This window comes from Hemiscyllium ocellatum, chromosome 33, assembly GCF_020745735.1.
Source record: "Hemiscyllium ocellatum isolate sHemOce1 chromosome 33, sHemOce1.pat.X.cur, whole genome shotgun sequence".
In the NCBI taxonomy this organism is placed as follows: Eukaryota; Metazoa; Chordata; class Chondrichthyes; order Orectolobiformes; family Hemiscylliidae; genus Hemiscyllium; species Hemiscyllium ocellatum.
The window spans coordinates 302518-320277 of record NC_083433.1 but is presented as its reverse complement, the minus strand read 5'-3'; the positions used below and the strand labels follow the sequence as shown (position 1 = coordinate 320277).

General features: G+C 43.1%; 1 protein-coding gene across 2 annotated transcripts; it reads left to right on the top strand.

Annotated features, from left to right (window-relative positions):
• Positions 1–451: 451 nt before the first annotated feature.
• LOC132831495 (galanin peptides-like) lies at positions 452–11865 on the top strand. Of its 2 annotated transcripts, none has more exons than XM_060849670.1 (6): positions 452–521; positions 3345–3425; positions 4425–4479; positions 6118–6216; positions 10083–10157; positions 11682–11865. In XM_060849670.1, the coding sequence occupies exons 2-6, from the start codon at positions 3345–3347 to the stop codon at positions 11741–11743; spliced, it is 372 nt and encodes a 123-aa protein (XP_060705653.1). In that variant the 5' UTR covers positions 452–521; the 3' UTR covers positions 11744–11865. The 2 variants fall into 2 exon arrangements, with proteins under 2 accessions (XP_060705653.1, XP_060705652.1); XM_060849669.1 differs by lacking the exon at positions 452–521 and adding an exon at positions 1538–1623.
• Positions 11866–17760: the final 5895 nt, after the last annotated feature.

Here is a 17760-nt window from a genome sequence, read left to right as displayed (position 1 = left end):
CTGCAGAAACAGAGTCTTTTCAGGACATTGCTAAGGTGATTAGGCTAATTGAGGAGGTTCATGTAGAACTTATATCACAGCATATATCAGTTCGGCTGAATGGTCTGTTTCTGTGTGTAAATTTCATGGAATTCATGCAAAGTTTGAGGTCCAAAATACTGCCTTTGTGTTTCCATTTGTGTCCACAGAACATGGTGAAGGACAATACCTCCCCCTGCTGGTGATGAAGTTTGACAGTTGTATCACAGTTGAAAAGTGTGGTGCTGGAAAAGCGCAGCAGGCCAGACAGATGGTCTGAATGTAGTCTGGAGTCCATGTGGGATCAGTCAGTTCTGTAGGCAGGCACTGAGGAAGGAGATGTGACTGTGAGTTTGGTCCAAATTGTGATGGACTCTGATCTCCAGCATCTGCAGTCCTCACTTCACCTACTTGTATCACAGGGATTGACAGTGCTGAGGGGATGAAGAGACAATTGGATATTTGGGCCGTGGGAGGTAATTGAGAGATTGCTGTGTGACCAAGTGAGTGAAAGTATTTTCAAAACTAGCCTTAAGAGACCACAACTAGCCTTTTCCTCATCCTCCTTAATGACCGAAACTTCGTATCTCCCAGCTTCATACCTTACTGTCCCCACTCACTTGGCCCCAAGAACACTATATCTCCTCTAAAGTCGCACATAGTATTCTGAGCTACATTGTTCTGTTGCACTGACTATAACTGTCTATTTTTCATCGGTTTGATTTATACAATCAGATTTTTCCTATTAACATTATTTCCTACAGAATGTTTTAATTTTGGGATAACTAGGAATTACTTTTCATTGAATTCTGTTTTTTCTTTATGAAACATGAAAAGTCTTTCCTCTTTTGTTTCACGATCTTCCGTTTTGTTGTCTTTTATCTCGATTATTCTTTATCTTTCGTTTTGCTTCTTTTCCCCTGTTTAATCATTCAGTTTTATAGATCCCTTTTTCTTAATTTATTGTTTAATAATTTTCAGAATGTGTTTATTTTCTTGTGCGGTTTGCTTTTTGGTTTTCTTCTGTCATTAGGTTTTCATTTCCCTGTCTCTCCACAGCTTTCATTCACTGCACATTCCATTTCGCCCTTTACAGTGGTTTTCTTTGTGACTTTTCATTTTAGTTCCATATTTGAACAAAGCTCCCTTTTATTTCTACATTGGTCTGACTCTACTCTGCAATTTATAATCATTGTGATGATTCTGACACTGATCCTCATCCTCCTCCAGCTTATTGAAAAAAACTTCTTTTAAAAAAAACACTTTCCTGTTAACCTCCAGCATGAACACCAGTCAATTATTAATAATTACCTCCATTTCCCTGTCAGAGATTATAGCTGAAACATCGCACATGCTTTAATGACAAGGCTTTTATGCTGTTCAAAATTTGAATGCATTTACGTAAAAAAAACATAATGAGGACGCTATTTTCCACAGATAAATACGCTTCTCTCCTTTTTCTCACATATTCGTACATTACAACTCAGAACTTTGTAGCTGGGCTTCGCGCTAGACTATAGTTGAAGCTATTGAATCACATTTTTTTGTGTAATTATTTTAAACTTAGGAAAATAATCTTCAGTATTTTTCTTCCTCCAGATAAAGGTAAAATGATTTTAATACATTTGAGTATTTATGTCAGATGTTTCTAATTGCTGTTCTTGCACCAGCTCAGTGTCATTACAAACTGTGTATGAGTGTGTCTGGATTCAGGCTAGTATATGAGGTTGCTTGTTATAGATACTGTTTCAGAGAGGCACAATGGTGACTGCAGCAGAAGTGCAAGTTGACAGAAGAATAGAAAAAATCAGCTGATTTTATTTAACCAAAGTTGTTGCTTTTCTCAGGAGAACATTTAACACTGAGACATTGAGTTATCTGGATTGAAAATTGAGCTTGGAGTTAGACCCTTCATGGAGAAAGTGAGGACTGCAGATGCTGGAGATCAGAGCTGAAAATGTGTTGCTGGAAAAGCGCAGCAGGTCAGGCAGCATCCAAGGAACAGGAGATTCGACGTTTCGGGCATAAGCCCTTCTTCAGGAAAGAAGGGCTTATGCCCGAAATGTCGAATCTCCTGTTCCTTGGATGCTGGTTATACCCTTCATACCTCATTGAGTATTGGGATTCCAAAGGGTTTATGGTGACCATTATTATCATGCTTGAAATTTGGATAATGATGAACAGAAGGTCTGATGTGGAGGTGCTGATGTTGGACTGAGGTGGACAAAGCCAAAACTCACATGACCAAGCTATAGTCCAACAGGTTTATTTGAAACCACAGGCTTTCAAAGCGCTGCCCCTTCAGTGACAGGGAATATTGTCTGTCTCACTCTGCTCTTGGGGCATCAAGTCTATTGTTCTTTCCTCACTGTCGCCCTCATTATACTCCCCTCCCTCACTGTCTCCCTCGTTGTATTGCCCCCTCCCTCACTGTCTCCCTCGTTGTATTGCCCCCTCCCTCACTGTCTCCCTCGCTGTATTGGCCCCTCCCTCATTGTCCCCCTTGCTGTATTTACCCCTCCCTCACTGTCTCCCTTACTGTATTGCCCCCTCCCTCACTGTCTGCCTCGCTGTATTGCCCCCCCACTGTCTCCCTCGCTGTAGTGTCCCCTCCCTCACTGTCTCCCTCGCTGTATTGCCCCCTGCCTCTCTGTCTCTCTCGCTGTATTGCCCCCTCCCTCACTGTCTCCCTCGCTGTATTGTCCCCTCCCTCACTGTCTTCCTCGTTGTATTGGCCCCTCCCTCACTGTCTCCCTCACTGTATTGCCCCCTCCCTCACTGTTTTGCCCCCTCCCTCACTGTTTTGCCCCCTCCCTCACTGTCTCCCTCGCTGTATTGCCCTGACTGTTCCCTCAACTTCACCCCAACTTCCTACTCCACACATATCCCCCTCATGTCCGCTTGTAACCCCCTCACGCTACCTATAACCCTCCTCACCCTACCCTCCGCATTATCCCTTACCACTATTCTCCTTATCAAACCTCATGTTCCACCTCATTCTCTGCACTTGCTCTTCACCAACTTCCTCCTCACTATTTGTTGGTGAACTGACCAATAATGTGGGGAGAAAACGTTAAACATTTAAAGCAAATCCACCAACTGTTTCAATATTCAAATTTAATGCCAATGCTAAAATGCTTTAACATGTTTCTTTTGATTATCAATACTTGTAAATGGAACGTTGACTGGGTTAGAGGCACTGGAAGAGGTAACAGACGATCTTGCTGAGGCAGCTTCACTCCTGCCTGACACAAGCCCAGTATGAAACACAGATGCCTCTCATTGTATATTCTATAACATGTAATATTCTTTCTTTTCTTTTTTAGATGTATAAAGACAGAACCCTGATCTGTATGTCTTTGATACTTTGTGGATTAGTGACCGAAAGTTTTGGCTTAGTGATCATGGTAATTATCTTTATGCTTCAATGCAATTTTGATGGGGACTAAATTGGATTAATTGGGGTACGACTGAGTTTTTCTGCAGGGGAGATCAGCCTACATTTCATGTTCCTCTGCCTGGAGTAATGTCAATTGAAAAAAAAATCTTTAAAATGTGGATGTGAATGTTTGAAAGTGGGAATATTCTCTGATTTTTCCCTCAACTACTTATTACTATCAGGTCATCTGTAGACTTCTATAGAAATAGAATCCCTACAGTGTTGAAACAGGCCATACGGCTCAACAAGTCCACACCGACCTTCCAAAGAGTAACCCACCAAGACCCATTCTCCTACCCTATTAATCTACATTTACTCATGACTAATGCACCTAGCCTACACATCCCTGAACACTATGAACAATTTGGCATGGCCAATTCACCTAACCTGCACATCTTTGGATGGAAAGAATCATATCCACCTGTGATAACTTTTAAACTCACCCTTTCTCATTGTAATCATCACTGCTTCTCCATTAATAGCAGCAATTCCAACTTTACAACAGAGCTAACTAGTCACCCTTCCCCAACATGCTCATTGGTAGCAGAGACAGCTTGTCAGGCTACTTCGTCTATATCACAGAGGATCCTCAGTGTGGGAGCAATGGTTGGATTTGTCTAATCATACAAAACCCAGATTTGGAGGTCACTCTTATTGTGATCTGTCTGTGGAAGGAGATTCGAGAGAAAGAGCTGTCTACGTAGAGAATGCTGAGATGGAACATTTAAAGAGATGAGCTTTTGCAGAGCTGGTCACTCTCCTTCAGTTGGATTGTTTACTACTGATCTGTAAAGGTGTGGAGGGATTTCTCTTTGGGTCTCCTGACAGGTTGGGCTGTCTCAAAAATATTTTTATCTGTGTTACTGACTTGTGCAGAAACAGTAAATTACTGGTAGAAAAACAAGCAAGTTATCCATTATGAAAACAAAATAAATTGAAAGGTTAACTTGTATAATGTCTTTTTCAGCCTAAAGACAAGAGAGGTTGGACATTGAACAGTGCTGGATATCTGTTAGGTCCACGTAAGTAAAGGTGTCATCACCTCAGACCCCATCCTGATCATCCCCTAAATGTGGCTGACTGTAGGAAAATCTCTAATTTGATGTTTGATGATGTGGGTCCTTTAGTCAAAAGAAATTTCACAAAAGGAAATTGAATTTATTTATACCTTGCATTCTCCAAGTAAAAAGTGAGGTCTGCAGATGCTGGAGATCAGAGCTGAAAATATGTTACTGGTTAAAGCACAGCAGGTCAGGCAGCATCCAAGGAACAGGAAATTCGACGTTTCGGGCCAGAGCCTGATGAAGGGCTCGAATTTCCTGTTCCTTGGATGCTGCCTGACCTGCTGTGCTTTAACCAGCAACACATTTTCAACCTTGCATTCTCCATCTAACATGTGAAAGTATTTCACAGTCAATCAATTATGTTGAAGTGTAGCAGATCCACTAAGAGGGAGGGAGGAACTGTCTAGATAATCTGCAAATGGTCATTGTGTTTTTCAGATTGAGGACAGTAGGAGAATTTCTGTTTTATAAGTAGTGCATTGAGAGAGAGTCTGGATTATCATTGCAGCAGCCACTGAATAGAAGACCTAGTCACTAATTGAGTTTATCTGCTTAAGTCCTGAAGAGGTACTTGATGTGAGTCAAAGAGCTACTGCAAGGTGCAAAATGCTAAAGATGCTCTAAATCTGAAATATAGGCAGAAAATTCTGGAATTACTGAATGGACAAGCAGTCCCTGTAGAGTGAGAAACAGAGCTAACATTCCAAACCCATGACATTGAGATCCTGGCATTGTGCATTTGAACGTGTAGGAAGTTTGGAATTTACTTTGCATGAATGAATGGTTCGTAATCAATTTGAGCTATTGCTTACAATGTAATTTTATTTTACTTCAGAATTGGAAAGTTTTAAGATGTGTTTAAAATATTCCCATTTAATTTGAAATAAATTTAGTTTTGGCCCATTTTAATGTTTACTCAGGAATTTGTGAAGTGAGTGGCTGGGGAATTGGTGCCTCAATTTGATGCTGCTTAAAGTCATAGGCTACAAGGTAGCTGTAGGGTCCCTTAAATATGCAAATTGGTGACAGTCAAATTTATCAGAAGGAGACACCTATCTCCCTCATTCTCCTCTCACACTCATCCATTCCTTCCTCACTCACCTTTTCCTCTGTCTGTCACCCTCTGCTCCCTCCCTCTCTCTCCTCCCTGACTCAAACTCTCCCTCTCTCCCTTACACTTGCCCTCCCTCACACTCACCCTCTCCTTATCCTCTCCTCCCTCATTCACACTTCCCTCCACTCTCCTTCCTCCACTTCCTGACTCTGTCAATTACCCTCTCCTTTCATAACTCACCCTCTCACACTCTCTCTTTTTTCCTCACTCACCTCCTCATTTATCATTTCCTTATTCATACCTTCTTCAACTCACTATCTCCAGGATAGGTGGAAGAGGTAGAGTGGTAGTATCCCAACCTCTGGGGAAGGAGGCCTAGGGTGAAGTCCCACCTGTTCCAATAGTATGTCATAACATCTCTGAACAGGTTGATTCTGAAAATATTGAGCACGGGGATGTGTTAGATCTGTTAGTAGAAGTCTTGTTGGTTTTTGGTGTTTTATTTTCAGTGAATGAACTCAGTACAGTATCTTTACTTTAAGATGCAGCGAATGGTCACAGATCACTGAATGACAAAGGGGGTCTTGCTGGAAAGAGAGATACCTTCGATGACAATTACAAATCAGCTGTCACAAGTTCCAGTAAGAACAGTTTATTGATATTTTTATTGTGTCCTTGTTGCGGTGTAGCAGCCCAGGTGTGAACCAGCACAGACCTGAATGGCATTATTCTTTTCAATGTGGGTGTAGACAGGAACATGAGGGACTGAGGGAAGCCTGCAGATGAGTCAGAGGGACTGGGGGAGCCCCTTGTGTGGGTCAGAGAGACTGGGGGAGCCCCTTGTGTGGGTCAGAGGGACTGGGGGAGTCCCTTGTGTGGGTCAGAGGGATTGAAGGGCAGAGGGAGGCCATCATTGTGGTTCAGAGGAACTGAGAGACTGTAACATGCAATTTTTTAAAAAATCCTAGAAGTTACAAGATTTACACTTCAACAAGCTTCAACATTGAAATAACTTTAATAAACTGAGAAAACTTTAAAGTGTTAAACAAATCAAAAACCAAGAACCTGGGCATTATTTCAGAAGGAGCTACAGTCAGAGGTAGGGTATTTCAGAGAGAGTTGCAGTGAGGGGTAAAGTTGTAGTAATGGAGAACAAATGGCAGAATAGGTAATTTGCATCAGTAAATGTCAGCAAAAGGATGTCAGAATTTCAAGAGAGTCAGAACGAAGAGGTGAATGTAGTGGCCATCACTCAGGACAAGATGCTGGAGAAGCTAAAAGGTCTGATGGTGGATAAATCACCCAGACCAAACAAACTACACCCCAGAGTTTTGAAGGTGATTACTGAGGGGATTATAAAGGCATTGGGCGTGATCTTTCCGGAATCACTGGAGTCAGGGAAGGACCCAGAGCACTTGAGAATGGCCAATGTAACATTTTTGTTTAAGAAGAGGGAGGCAGAAGACAGGAAATTATAGGCCGATTAGCCTGACCTCAGTTGTTAGTAAGATTTCAGAGTCCATTATTAAGGCTGAGATTGCAAAGTATTTGCAAGTGCTGAGTCAGCACGGCTTCATCAAGGGGACGTCATGCCTGACAAATCTGTTAGTAACAAGCAAATTAGATGAAGGAGAGCCAGTGAATGTGATTTATTTGGATTTCCAAAAGGCCTTTGACAAGGTGCTGCACAGGAGGCTGCTAAGTAAGAAATGAGCCGATGATGTTAGATACAAGGTACTAGCATGGATCGAGCATTGGCAGAAGGCAGAGAGTGAGGATGAAAGGGTCTTTTTCAGGTGGCAGCCAGTGATGTGTGGAGTTCCACAGGGATCAGTGTTGGGACCACAGCTATTCATGTTATACATTAATGATCCGGGCAAAGGAACTGAGGTTTTGTTGCTAAATCGAAGATGACTCAAAGGTAGGTGAAGGGACTGGTGGTGTTGTGAAAGCTGGGAACTGTAAGAAGGATTTGAAAGGCTAGGAAAAGGGGAAAATAAGTTGCAGACAGAATACAATGTGAGGAATCATGAGGTTATGCACTTTGGTAGGAAGAATAAGGGTATAGACTAGTTTTTAAATGGAAAATAGTTACTACAGAAATCTGTAGCACAAAGGCACTTGAGAGTTTGGAATTCTCTTGAAGTTAACATGTAGGTTCACAGGCAATTGGGAAGCAAATGAAATGTCCACATTAATTTTAAGAGGGCTAAAATACAACAACAGTGACGTATTGCTGCAGGATCAGATCACATTTGGAATATTGTAGCTATGGAAGGTTGTGCTTGTCTCGAAGAAGGAGGTTTACAAGAATCTTCCCAGAGATGAAGCCTTTGTTACATGAGGAGCGGCTGAAGGTCTGTACTGGATGGAGATTAGAAGGATGGGGTGGCCGGGGGTTGGAAATCCTTTTAAAACTTACAAAATACTGAGAGGTCTGGTTAGAGTGGACATGGACAAGATGGTTCCATCAAGAAGAGAGACCACGACGCAAAAGCACAACCTTAGGGTGAAGGGATGACCCTTTAGTCTAAGATGAGGTGGAACTCCTTCAGCCAGAGGATGATTAATCTGTGGAATTCATTGCCAGAGAGGACAGTGGTGGCCAAGTCATTGAATATATTAAGACAGAGCTAGATAGATTCCTGATAAGTACAGGGTACATGGAGAGAAAGCGAGGGATTAGAGTTGAGAAATATATCAGCCATGATCAAAAGATAGAGCAGACTCGATGGGTTGAATGATCCAATTCTGCTCCTATATTTTATATTACATAGGTATTTCATGGAAAGTTATAGTGAGGGACAGGGTATTTCAGAGAGAGTGACGGTGATGGGTAGGGTATTTCAGAGAGAGTGACAGTGATGGGTAGGGTATTTTAGAGGGAGTGACGGTGATGGGTAGGGTATTTTAGAGGGAGTGACGGTGATGGGTAGGGTATTTCAGAGGAGTGACAGTGACAGGTAGGGTATTTTAGAGGAGTGACGGTGATGGGTAGGGTATTTTAGAGGAGTGACGGTGATGGGTAGGGTATTTTAGAGGGAGTGAGGGTGATGGGTAGGGTATTTTAGAGGGAGTGAGGGTGATGGGTAGGGTATTTCAGAGGGAGTGAGGGTGATGGGTAGGGTATTTCAGAGGAGTGACGGTGATGGGTAGGATATTTCGGGGGAGTGACGGTGACGGGTAGGGTATTTCAGAGGGAGTGACGGTGATGGGTAGGGTATTTCGGGGGGAGTGACCGTGATGGGTAGGGCATTACAGGGGGTGTGACGGTGACGGGTAGGGTATATCAGGAGGGAGTGACAGTGATGGATAGGGTATTTCAGGGGGAGTGACGGTGATGGGTAGGGTATTTCGGGGGGAGTGACCGTGATGGGTAGGGCATTACAGGGGGTGTGACGGTGACGGGTAGGGTATATCAGGAGGGAGTGACGGTGATGGGTAGGGTATTTCAGGGGCAGTGACGGTGATGGGTAGGGTATATCGGGGGAGTGACAGTGACGGGTAGGGTATTTCAGGAGAGTGATAGTGATGGGTAGGGTAGTTTGGGGGGAGTGACGGTGATGGGCAGGGTATTTCAGGGGAGTGACAGTGATGGGTAGGGTATTTCAGAGGGAGTGACGGTGATTGGTACAGTATTTCAGGGGGAGTGACGAGTAGGGTATTTCAGGGGGGAGTGACGGTGATGAGTAGGGTATTTCAGAGAGGAGTGATGTGATTGGCAGGGTATATCAGAGGAGTGACGGTGATGGGTAGGGTATTTCAGGGGAGTGACGGTGATGGGTAGGGTATTTCTGGGGAGTGACGGTGATGGGTAGGTTACTTCAGGGGGAGTGACGGTGATGGGTAGGGTATGTCAGGGGGAGTGACGGTGACGGGTAGGGTATTTCAGGGGGGAGTGACAGTGATGGATAGGGTATTTCGGGGGAGTGACGGTGATGAGTAGGGTATTTCGGGGGGAGTGACCGTGATGGGTAGGGCATTACAGGGGGAGTGACGGTGACGGGTAGGGTATATCAGGAGGGAGTGACAGTGATGGGTAGGGTATTTCAGGGGGAGTGACGGTGATGAGTAGGGTATTTCGGGGGGAGTGACGGTGATGGGCAGGGTATTTCAGGGGAGTGACGGTGATGGGTAGGGTATTTCAGGGGAGTGACGGTGATGGGTAGGGTATTTCAGAGGGAGTGACGGTGATGGGTAGGGTATCTCAGAGGGAGTGACGGTGATGGGTAGAGTATTTCAGAGGGAGTGACGGTGATGGGTAGGGTATCTCAGAGGGAGTGACGGTGATGGGTAGGGTATTTCAGGGGAGTGACAGTGACGGGTAGGGTATTTCAGGGGAGTGACAGTGATGGGAGGGGAGGCTGGCAGATGTAAACTATCCTGAGCTCTGTATTATTGTGGTGCTGATTCTGCAGCATGTTGGGAGTTGTTTTGTGAACTGGAATGACAGAATCAATGAGATCTTATTATGTTATAATACCTGACATTTTTTTGTCACTTGAAGGTAATCCACTCCATTCAGTTGATGAAAATATTCTTCAGACCCTGATAGAATTCCTGAGTTATGTGCATCAGAGAGGTAAGGTATAAAAGAAATCTTCAAACAAAAAGCTGCTCAGGCGCGTGAGCCAGTGCCCAGTCGTATTTCAGTGTCATGGTGATTACACGCTGGACCAATCAGACCAGGAGTTTGCATTGGTGTCTGTCACATGTTCCTGGACCTGGGTGAATTCCTGCTGTCGACCCCTATCATAGAACCTGACGTGCAACCGATCCTTTCATACTTAAGTGTGAACAGATTCGAGATGCATGGTTTTTTCTGTTCGGTCTCACATCCCATTGTGGTGGCCTTTGCGTTGGGAAACAGGGAAGTCAATTTTCCAACAGCAGCTACTGGAATTATCAGGAAATGTGGGACTAAAGCCAGTGGCAGGTGGAGGTAACGGAAACTCTGTCGGTAACAACATGTGAAAGACTGGGATTTGCAAAAGAGATAATGGGCTCAGGGTCCCAAATGTTGGAGGGGCTGTAACCAGAGTTAGTGTTTGGAGCTTCCAGTTGCCTGCCACTTCAACACCCCACCCTGTGCCCTTGCCAACTTCTCTGTCTCAGGCTTACTACAGTGTTCCAGTGAAACTTAGCTTATGCTAGAAGAACAACATCTCATTTTCCACTTGGAGACCCTGCAGTCTTCTGGACTGAATATCAATTTCAATGACTTATAGGGTTGAACTCCCTTGTGTCCTAGCCCCCATCCCCACACGTCAGGCAAAGTCTGCTTTACCCATAACCCATTGTTAGCCACTAACAGTCTCCATTAATAGCTATTCATGCTCCTAGCCAGATCATTATCCACTCTTTTGTCCACCAACTGTGTTTCTCTTTGGACTCTATCCCCACCTATTGTTTACTTCTTACCCCTTTATCCACCCTATCTTCTGCATAAAAGCCCACACTTCCCTAGCTACCATCAGTTCTGAGGAAGGGTCACTGGACTCTGTTTGCTCTTCACAGATGCGGCCAGACCTGCTGAGCTTTCCCAGCAATTTCTCTTTTTGTTTCTCATTCCACAGTTCGATATTTTTTATTGGATAAATTCATCTTTGTAGTGGGGGATGATCAAAGAGAGTTAACAATTTAACTAGGTTTCAACTATATAGGTCCAGTGGTCACTATGTGGGACCAGTAATCACTGTGAGAGATGCTGTTAAGATTGTAAAGAGAATAAGAGTTGATGTGGTAAATTAGGACAAACTAATTGAGGAGAAAGTGAGGACTGCAGATGCTGGAGTTCAGAGTCGAGAGTGGGATGCTGAAAAAGCACAGCAGGTCAGGCAGCATCTGGGGAGCAGAAGAAGCATCAGAAGGCTCATTCCTGATGAAGGACTCTTGCCCGAAACACTGATTCTCCTGCTCCTCAGATGCTGCCTGACCTGCTGTGCTTTTCCAGCATCAGACTTTCGAAACTAATTGAGGAACCAAGTCTGGACGTTAAAACTCTGTATGTTCAATTGAAGCAGCAAGTAAAGTGGTTTAATGCCTCAGTACATTGATTTGATGGACAGTTTAATATATTGATGTTATATGTTACTATTTTTGGCAGAATCTGGTTTACTGGATCACTCCAATGTACCACTCTCAGCAGAACAAATGCAACAAGCATAAGCTTTGGATTTTGAATCCTCGCATGTAAAACTACAAAAGTTTTTGTTGGAAAAGAAACTGACCCCATCCCATTGTGATTATTTGCACGGATTTAAAGGTTTGAGCTTTGTTTGTGAAATGTCCCAAAAATAAACTGAAGCAACAAAGTTATACCTTTCTCCTGTTTCTCTCATTTCTTTTGTGTCTGAGGATCTAATTAAACTCAATGTCATAGTATACCCTGCATCCAAGATCTGAGATTATTCCAGGTAAAGAAGCAGAGGACAATTGCAGGAAACGCTAGTTGACCCAACTTTATTCATACATCCAGAAAAATCATGCATCCCCATTGTAGCAATTAGTCAGTTATGAAATGAATCCAGGTCTACCCAATCTCCACGGTTTGTTCCATTATTGATCATTCTGAAAGTTAAGGGGAGCATTTACACATCATTCTTATCTGTTTCTTTTGTTGGTTTGTTGCTTTGTCTTGCAATTTATTTAATTTCATTGAATGACCTTTCTTGTTTGATCAATGGTCCCATAAACTGTGATAAAAACACTTCTCAGAGCCTCACTTTAAGGTTGAAAAAGTCAAGTCTCTCTTTGGTTTTTCTTTTTTCAATTACATTTAGAATCAGAAATTTCTCTTGAGAGCCCCAATGTCTCCCTGACTTATTGATGACCAGAACAAGACACATGCTTATTGAAGGTCCAGCCATAACTGAAACTTTAAAGCCATTACCTTTTCATGGAAGAGATAAGATGGAAATAATATTGAGGACAGATAGCATGGAGATTGAGTCAAAGACCAAGGTCTTGTGCTTGTAATCTGATATAGTATCATATCTGATTGAATATTGACTGTCACCTCTGCTAGAGCCCTTCCTGAAGTGGATTTGGTCAGGGTCTTATTCCAGATCATTGTGAGCCTATAGAGAGAAAGGGCTCTGTAAATTCCCACTGAAACAGGAAATCTTGGGAAGAATGAAACAAGGTGTGGAAAATGTTGCATGATTGTAGGAGGACTTTCTTTTTCATCTAAGCTGCTGCGAGATGTTAGGGTGTTGGCCAGCGAGCTAAAGTATGCTTCTATCTGCATTGGATCCTTGTCTGGTTCCATGGACACTATAAACAGAATGTTACTCGTCATCGAACGTCATGCTGTAAAACAGAGAGGAAAATCCTGTGAGCCTTCAAGAAAGCACACAGTGAGTGAGTGCAAGAAGAGCAAGTTAAGAGTCTCAAGATATACCCTGTTCCAAAGCCTTGCAGGCTGCCTGGCAGCTACATTGCAATATGAGTTGCCTGCCTGGAGCTCTGACCATAATGCAAGTGAGACTGAGATATGCTGTAAAATCTGTGTCTCTGATGCTGACTTTCCCTCGAAAGTGGTGTGTGGGTGATCAATGCCCATGGAATGTGCCCGGAGATACTGAGGATTGGAATCCAGTCTGAAGGAGCCCATAGTAAGCTGCAGCTGCCAGACACTTATTTGGACTTTCAGATTGGGATTTGACAGCATCCAGTTGCTCACCAATACCTGGGAAAATAGCAACCTGCACAGAAATGAGGCAGGATAGGTATAAAGGAGGTATTAATGTATGCATATAGGCCCTGGTTTGTATGTATACTGTTGTAGTCTGTGTATACTAAGTGCCTGTGTATACATCATGGATGCATGCACATTATCCCAATCGAATATTAAGATTATTAATCTGTTCAAGCAGAAATAACTTGAGACTCTGAATAACTGAGTAACTCCAAGTGTCAAGGTCATTGTATATGTTTACCTCAACATAATAATCCATCTATTGGATACAAAATAAAATCTAACAGAAGTTCTCATAATTTCTGAAATCTACATTTGGCAATAGTTGTTTCTGTTTCCCGATCACTGGCTTTATATATTTGCTGCCTGGATTTAGTCTTGATCAGAGTTTAATGTTTAAATTGAGTCATGAAGTAGAAGGCATGTACTGTACCTTTAAGAGAAACTGAAGGCTGTTTTGTCAGTGGGAGTCTGCAGGCAACTGTCATGTGACTGACTTGCAGTCAGAGTTTGCTGGAAAATTGAAAGATATAACATATTATTGTAACCTAGATACGAGTTGTTTTCACAGCAGTTTGAATTTAACCAATCTGCTTAATATATGCCCCAAGATACTAAAGCCCATAGGTGTTAGCAATTTTGAGAAGATTTGTAGCTCAGGTTGTGGTGCTGGATGTAGGTTTGCTTGCTGAACTACAAGGTTCATTTTCAGACATTCCGTCACCCTACTAGGTATCATCTTCAGTGAGCCTCCGGATGAAGCACTGCTGATGATCCCTGCTTTCTATTTACATGTTTGGGTTGGTGATGTCATTTCTTACAATGATGTCATTTCCTGTTTATTGGCAGAGTTCTGGTTGGAATGCCATGCTTCCAGGAATTCTCATCCTGAGGCTCACTGAAGATGTTACCTAGTATGGGGACGAAACCTCTGAAAATGAACCTTCCAGCTCAGCGAGCAAACTTACATCCGATCCTAAAACACAATCAAATTTGAATTTTACTGTTCGAGAAAATCAAACAAATGAGACAGTCTGATGTTTTGTTGTTTAAAAAGCAACATTGTGGACAGTTAGCAGAAAGAGCACCACCTGCCAGTATTAGACAGATTGTCCAAACACCCTTTCTCTAAAAGGTATCTTTTTCATATGAAACATCTTTGCAGCAGAATACTGAAGATCCCCCAAGGAGATCTTAGGGCAGCACGGTGGCACAGTGGTTAGCACTGCTGCCTCACAGCACCTGTAGACCCGGGTTCAATTCCCGACTCAGGCGACTGACTGTGTGGAGTTTGCACGTTCTCCCCGTGTCTGCGTGGGTTTCCTCCGGGTGCTCCGGTTTCCTCCCACAGTCACAAAAGATGTGCGGGTCAGGTGAATTGGCCATGCTAAATTGCCCCTAGTGTTAGGTTAGGGGTATGGGTGGGTTGCGCTTCGGCGGGTCGGTGTGGACTTGTTGGGCCGAAGGGCCTGTTTCCACACTGTAAGTCTAATCTAAGTCTAATCTAATCTATAAACAGAGGAGAATCGACACCGGACACGACAGCCGCTGTCTACGTTTGAAAATTGATTTGCTGTAAATTTACTAGGGGCTTTATTGGATCAATCTATTTTTATGGAGTGGGAGGTAGATAACAAATCTTAAGACAAAGGAGGCTTAGAGTTGTAAATAGTTGTTGCTTAATGTTCACTTTTGGACTTAAAGAATAAAATTGTTTTTTTTCTTTAAATAGTAGAATTTGGGTAATTCTCTGTCACTCATACCTTAACAGATTATGAGATGAGGTGAACATTTCTGAGAGTTTGGTTTAATTTGCAGAAGGGCTCACCACCGTGTCATTTACAGTTGTTAACTAAAGGCTCTTCAATTCTATACCAACTCCGCAGCATTATTTTTATCTGTGATTATTACTTCTTTAAACATTAGCAGAGCCCCTACAAGAATTTCAGATTCCTGCTGTTTGTTTTTTTTGTTTATGTTCACTTTTGTAATATCAAATATTAAATTCTAAATGTTTTGTATTTTTATTCTACTTCTATTCAGTGTCAGTCAGAAGCACACTCAGAAACTCAGGAGGAAGGAAGTAAAGATGACGTAGAAATGGAACCTTGAGGAGAGTGATCTCCTAGAAATTGCTGTCCTGCCTTCCCAGAACAGCTCGGGATCTTTCTAAATTATCATGTTTAACCTTTACATCTCAATGCAATTTCAAAATCCACTTGTCTCTGAGTATGAAAAGGGCAATGTTTGAGACTATGTGATAGAGTAGAACAGCGTGAAATACTTTGGCAACACATTTTACTGAGGAATATTTAGCCAGACAATAATTTTGCAACAAATCCTGTTCCTTCTCTAAGTGTGACCCTCAATTAGCAACGTCACAGAGTGAGGTAGCACATTCTGTTCACCAACAGTCTCCACTGCCATTAGGAATATTTCTCTATCCCTTGCTTTAAAAATACTCAGCACATTTAATCCTGTGACAGAACAGGTTAAGTACATAATTTAAGATTTTGTTTGTTTCTTTATTTAAACTGAACTAATATGAATGATTTTATGCACCATTTTACGGAGGATATTCCAATTCCAGAATAAAGTGGAACCTAATGACTTACTCTTGGCTGGAAACAGTGATTGGAACAGTCCTCCCCACAATATATGTCTTCTCAGCCTCAAAAGATCCAACCCTCTGCTAATCACAAATGTTTATTTTCCACATGCACCTGAGCATGACCATGAGAGTTTGGTCCCAAATCCAAGGAAGGGTTTGCTTGTCTTGACAGGGGGAATCCAGAGGGGGTTGACGAAAGTGATCCTGAGGATGGACAGCCTGGAACATGAGGAATGATTGATGACTCTGGATCTGTACTGGATGGATGAGGGGCAATCCCATTAAAACTTATAGAATACTGAGAAACCTGGAAGAGTGGGTGCAGAGAAGATGTTTCCATTAGTAGGAGAGACTAGGACCTGAGGGCACAGCCTCGAATGAAGGGTTGATCCTTTAAAACTAAGGCAAGGAGGGATTTCTTCAGCCAGACGGTTGTGAATCTGTGGAACTCATTGCTGCAGACAGCTGTGGAAACCAAGTCATTAGGTGTATTTAAGACAGAAATAATAGGTTAAGGCAGCTCAGTAGCTCAGTGGTTAGCACTGCTGCTTCACAGCACCAGGGATCCAGGTCTGATTCCAGCCTTGGACTACAGTGTGGATTTTGCATGTTCTCCCCGTGTCTGCATGGGTTTCCTCCGGGTTCTCTTGTTTCTTCCCACAATCCAAAGATGTGCAGGTTAGGTGAATTGGCCATGCTAAATTGTCCATAGATATGTAGGGTAGGTGCATTGGTCAGGGGTAAATATAGGGTAGGGGAATGAGTCTGGGGTGGGTTACTCATTGGAAGGTCATGTGGACTTTTTAGATTAGATTACTTACAGTGTGGAAACAGGCCCTTCAGCCCAACAAGTCCACTGAAGCGCAACCCACCCAGACCCATTCCCCTAAATTTACCCCTTCACCTAACACTATGGGCAATTTAGCATGGCCAATTCACCTGACCTGCACATTTTTGGACTGTGGAAGGAAACTGGAGCACCCGGAGGAAACCCACGCAGACACGGGGAGAATGTGCAAACTCCACACAGACAGTCGCCTGAGGCGGGAATTGAACCCGGGTCTCTGGCACTGTGAGGAAGCAGTGCTGACCACTGTGCCATCGTGCCACCCATGTTGGGTCAAAGAGCCTGTTTCCACACTGTGGGGATTCTATGATTTTATGATAGGGTATTGATTGGTAAGGGGATCAAGGGTTATGGGGAGAAGGCAAGAGAATGGGGTTGAGAAACATATTAGAGCTGAAAATGTGTTGCTGGAAAAGCGCAGCAGGTCAGGCAGCATCCACGGAGCAGGAGAATCGACGTTTCAGGTATGGGCCCTCCTTCAGGACTGGCTCCTTCTCTTGGATGCTGCCTGACCTGCTGCACTTTTCCAGCAACACATTTTCAGCTCTGATCTCCAGCATCTGCAGTCCTCACTTTCTCCTTGAGAAACATATCAGCCATGATCGGTTGGAGTGGACTCAATTGGTCAAATGGCTTTAATCTGCTCCCATGTCTTATGGTCTAATGAAGAGAATTCTATTCATTGGTGGGTTGATGTGATCCTGAATGCATTACTTGTAAAGAATGGTAAATGAGTCAATTTTAAAGGGAATTGCATGATGTTATATTGTATTCTAGATTTGGATAGGAACCATTTTGAGAAAGAGCAGCTGAGTGGGTTTAATTAGATAGTTCTGTCAAAAGATTGGGGTGCTCAGAGCAGGCTAAATGGTCTTCTGAGCTGTACAATTCTATTATCCAGATGAACCCAAGATGACCCATTCATGCAGATGAAACTGAACAACCTGGCCAACCTATCATCTCCCTTTCACTAAACCTTGATTAATCCTTGCCTTCTCAAATGGTAATTAATTCTGTCCCTTCGAATT

Excerpts from the sequence above, each read along its gene's own strand:
- LOC132831495 (XM_060849670.1), top strand. The coding sequence starts at position 3,345 with ATGTATAAAGACAGAACCCTGATCTGTATGTCTTTGATACTTTGTGGA. Across the intron at positions 6,217-10,082 it reads ATCAGCTGTCACAAGTTCCA|GTAATCCACTCCATTCAGTT; the intron begins GTAAGAACAGTT and ends TGTCACTTGAAG. Across the intron at positions 10,158-11,681 it reads GAGTTATGTGCATCAGAGAG|AATCTGGTTTACTGGATCAC; the intron begins GTAAGGTATAAA and ends TATTTTTGGCAG.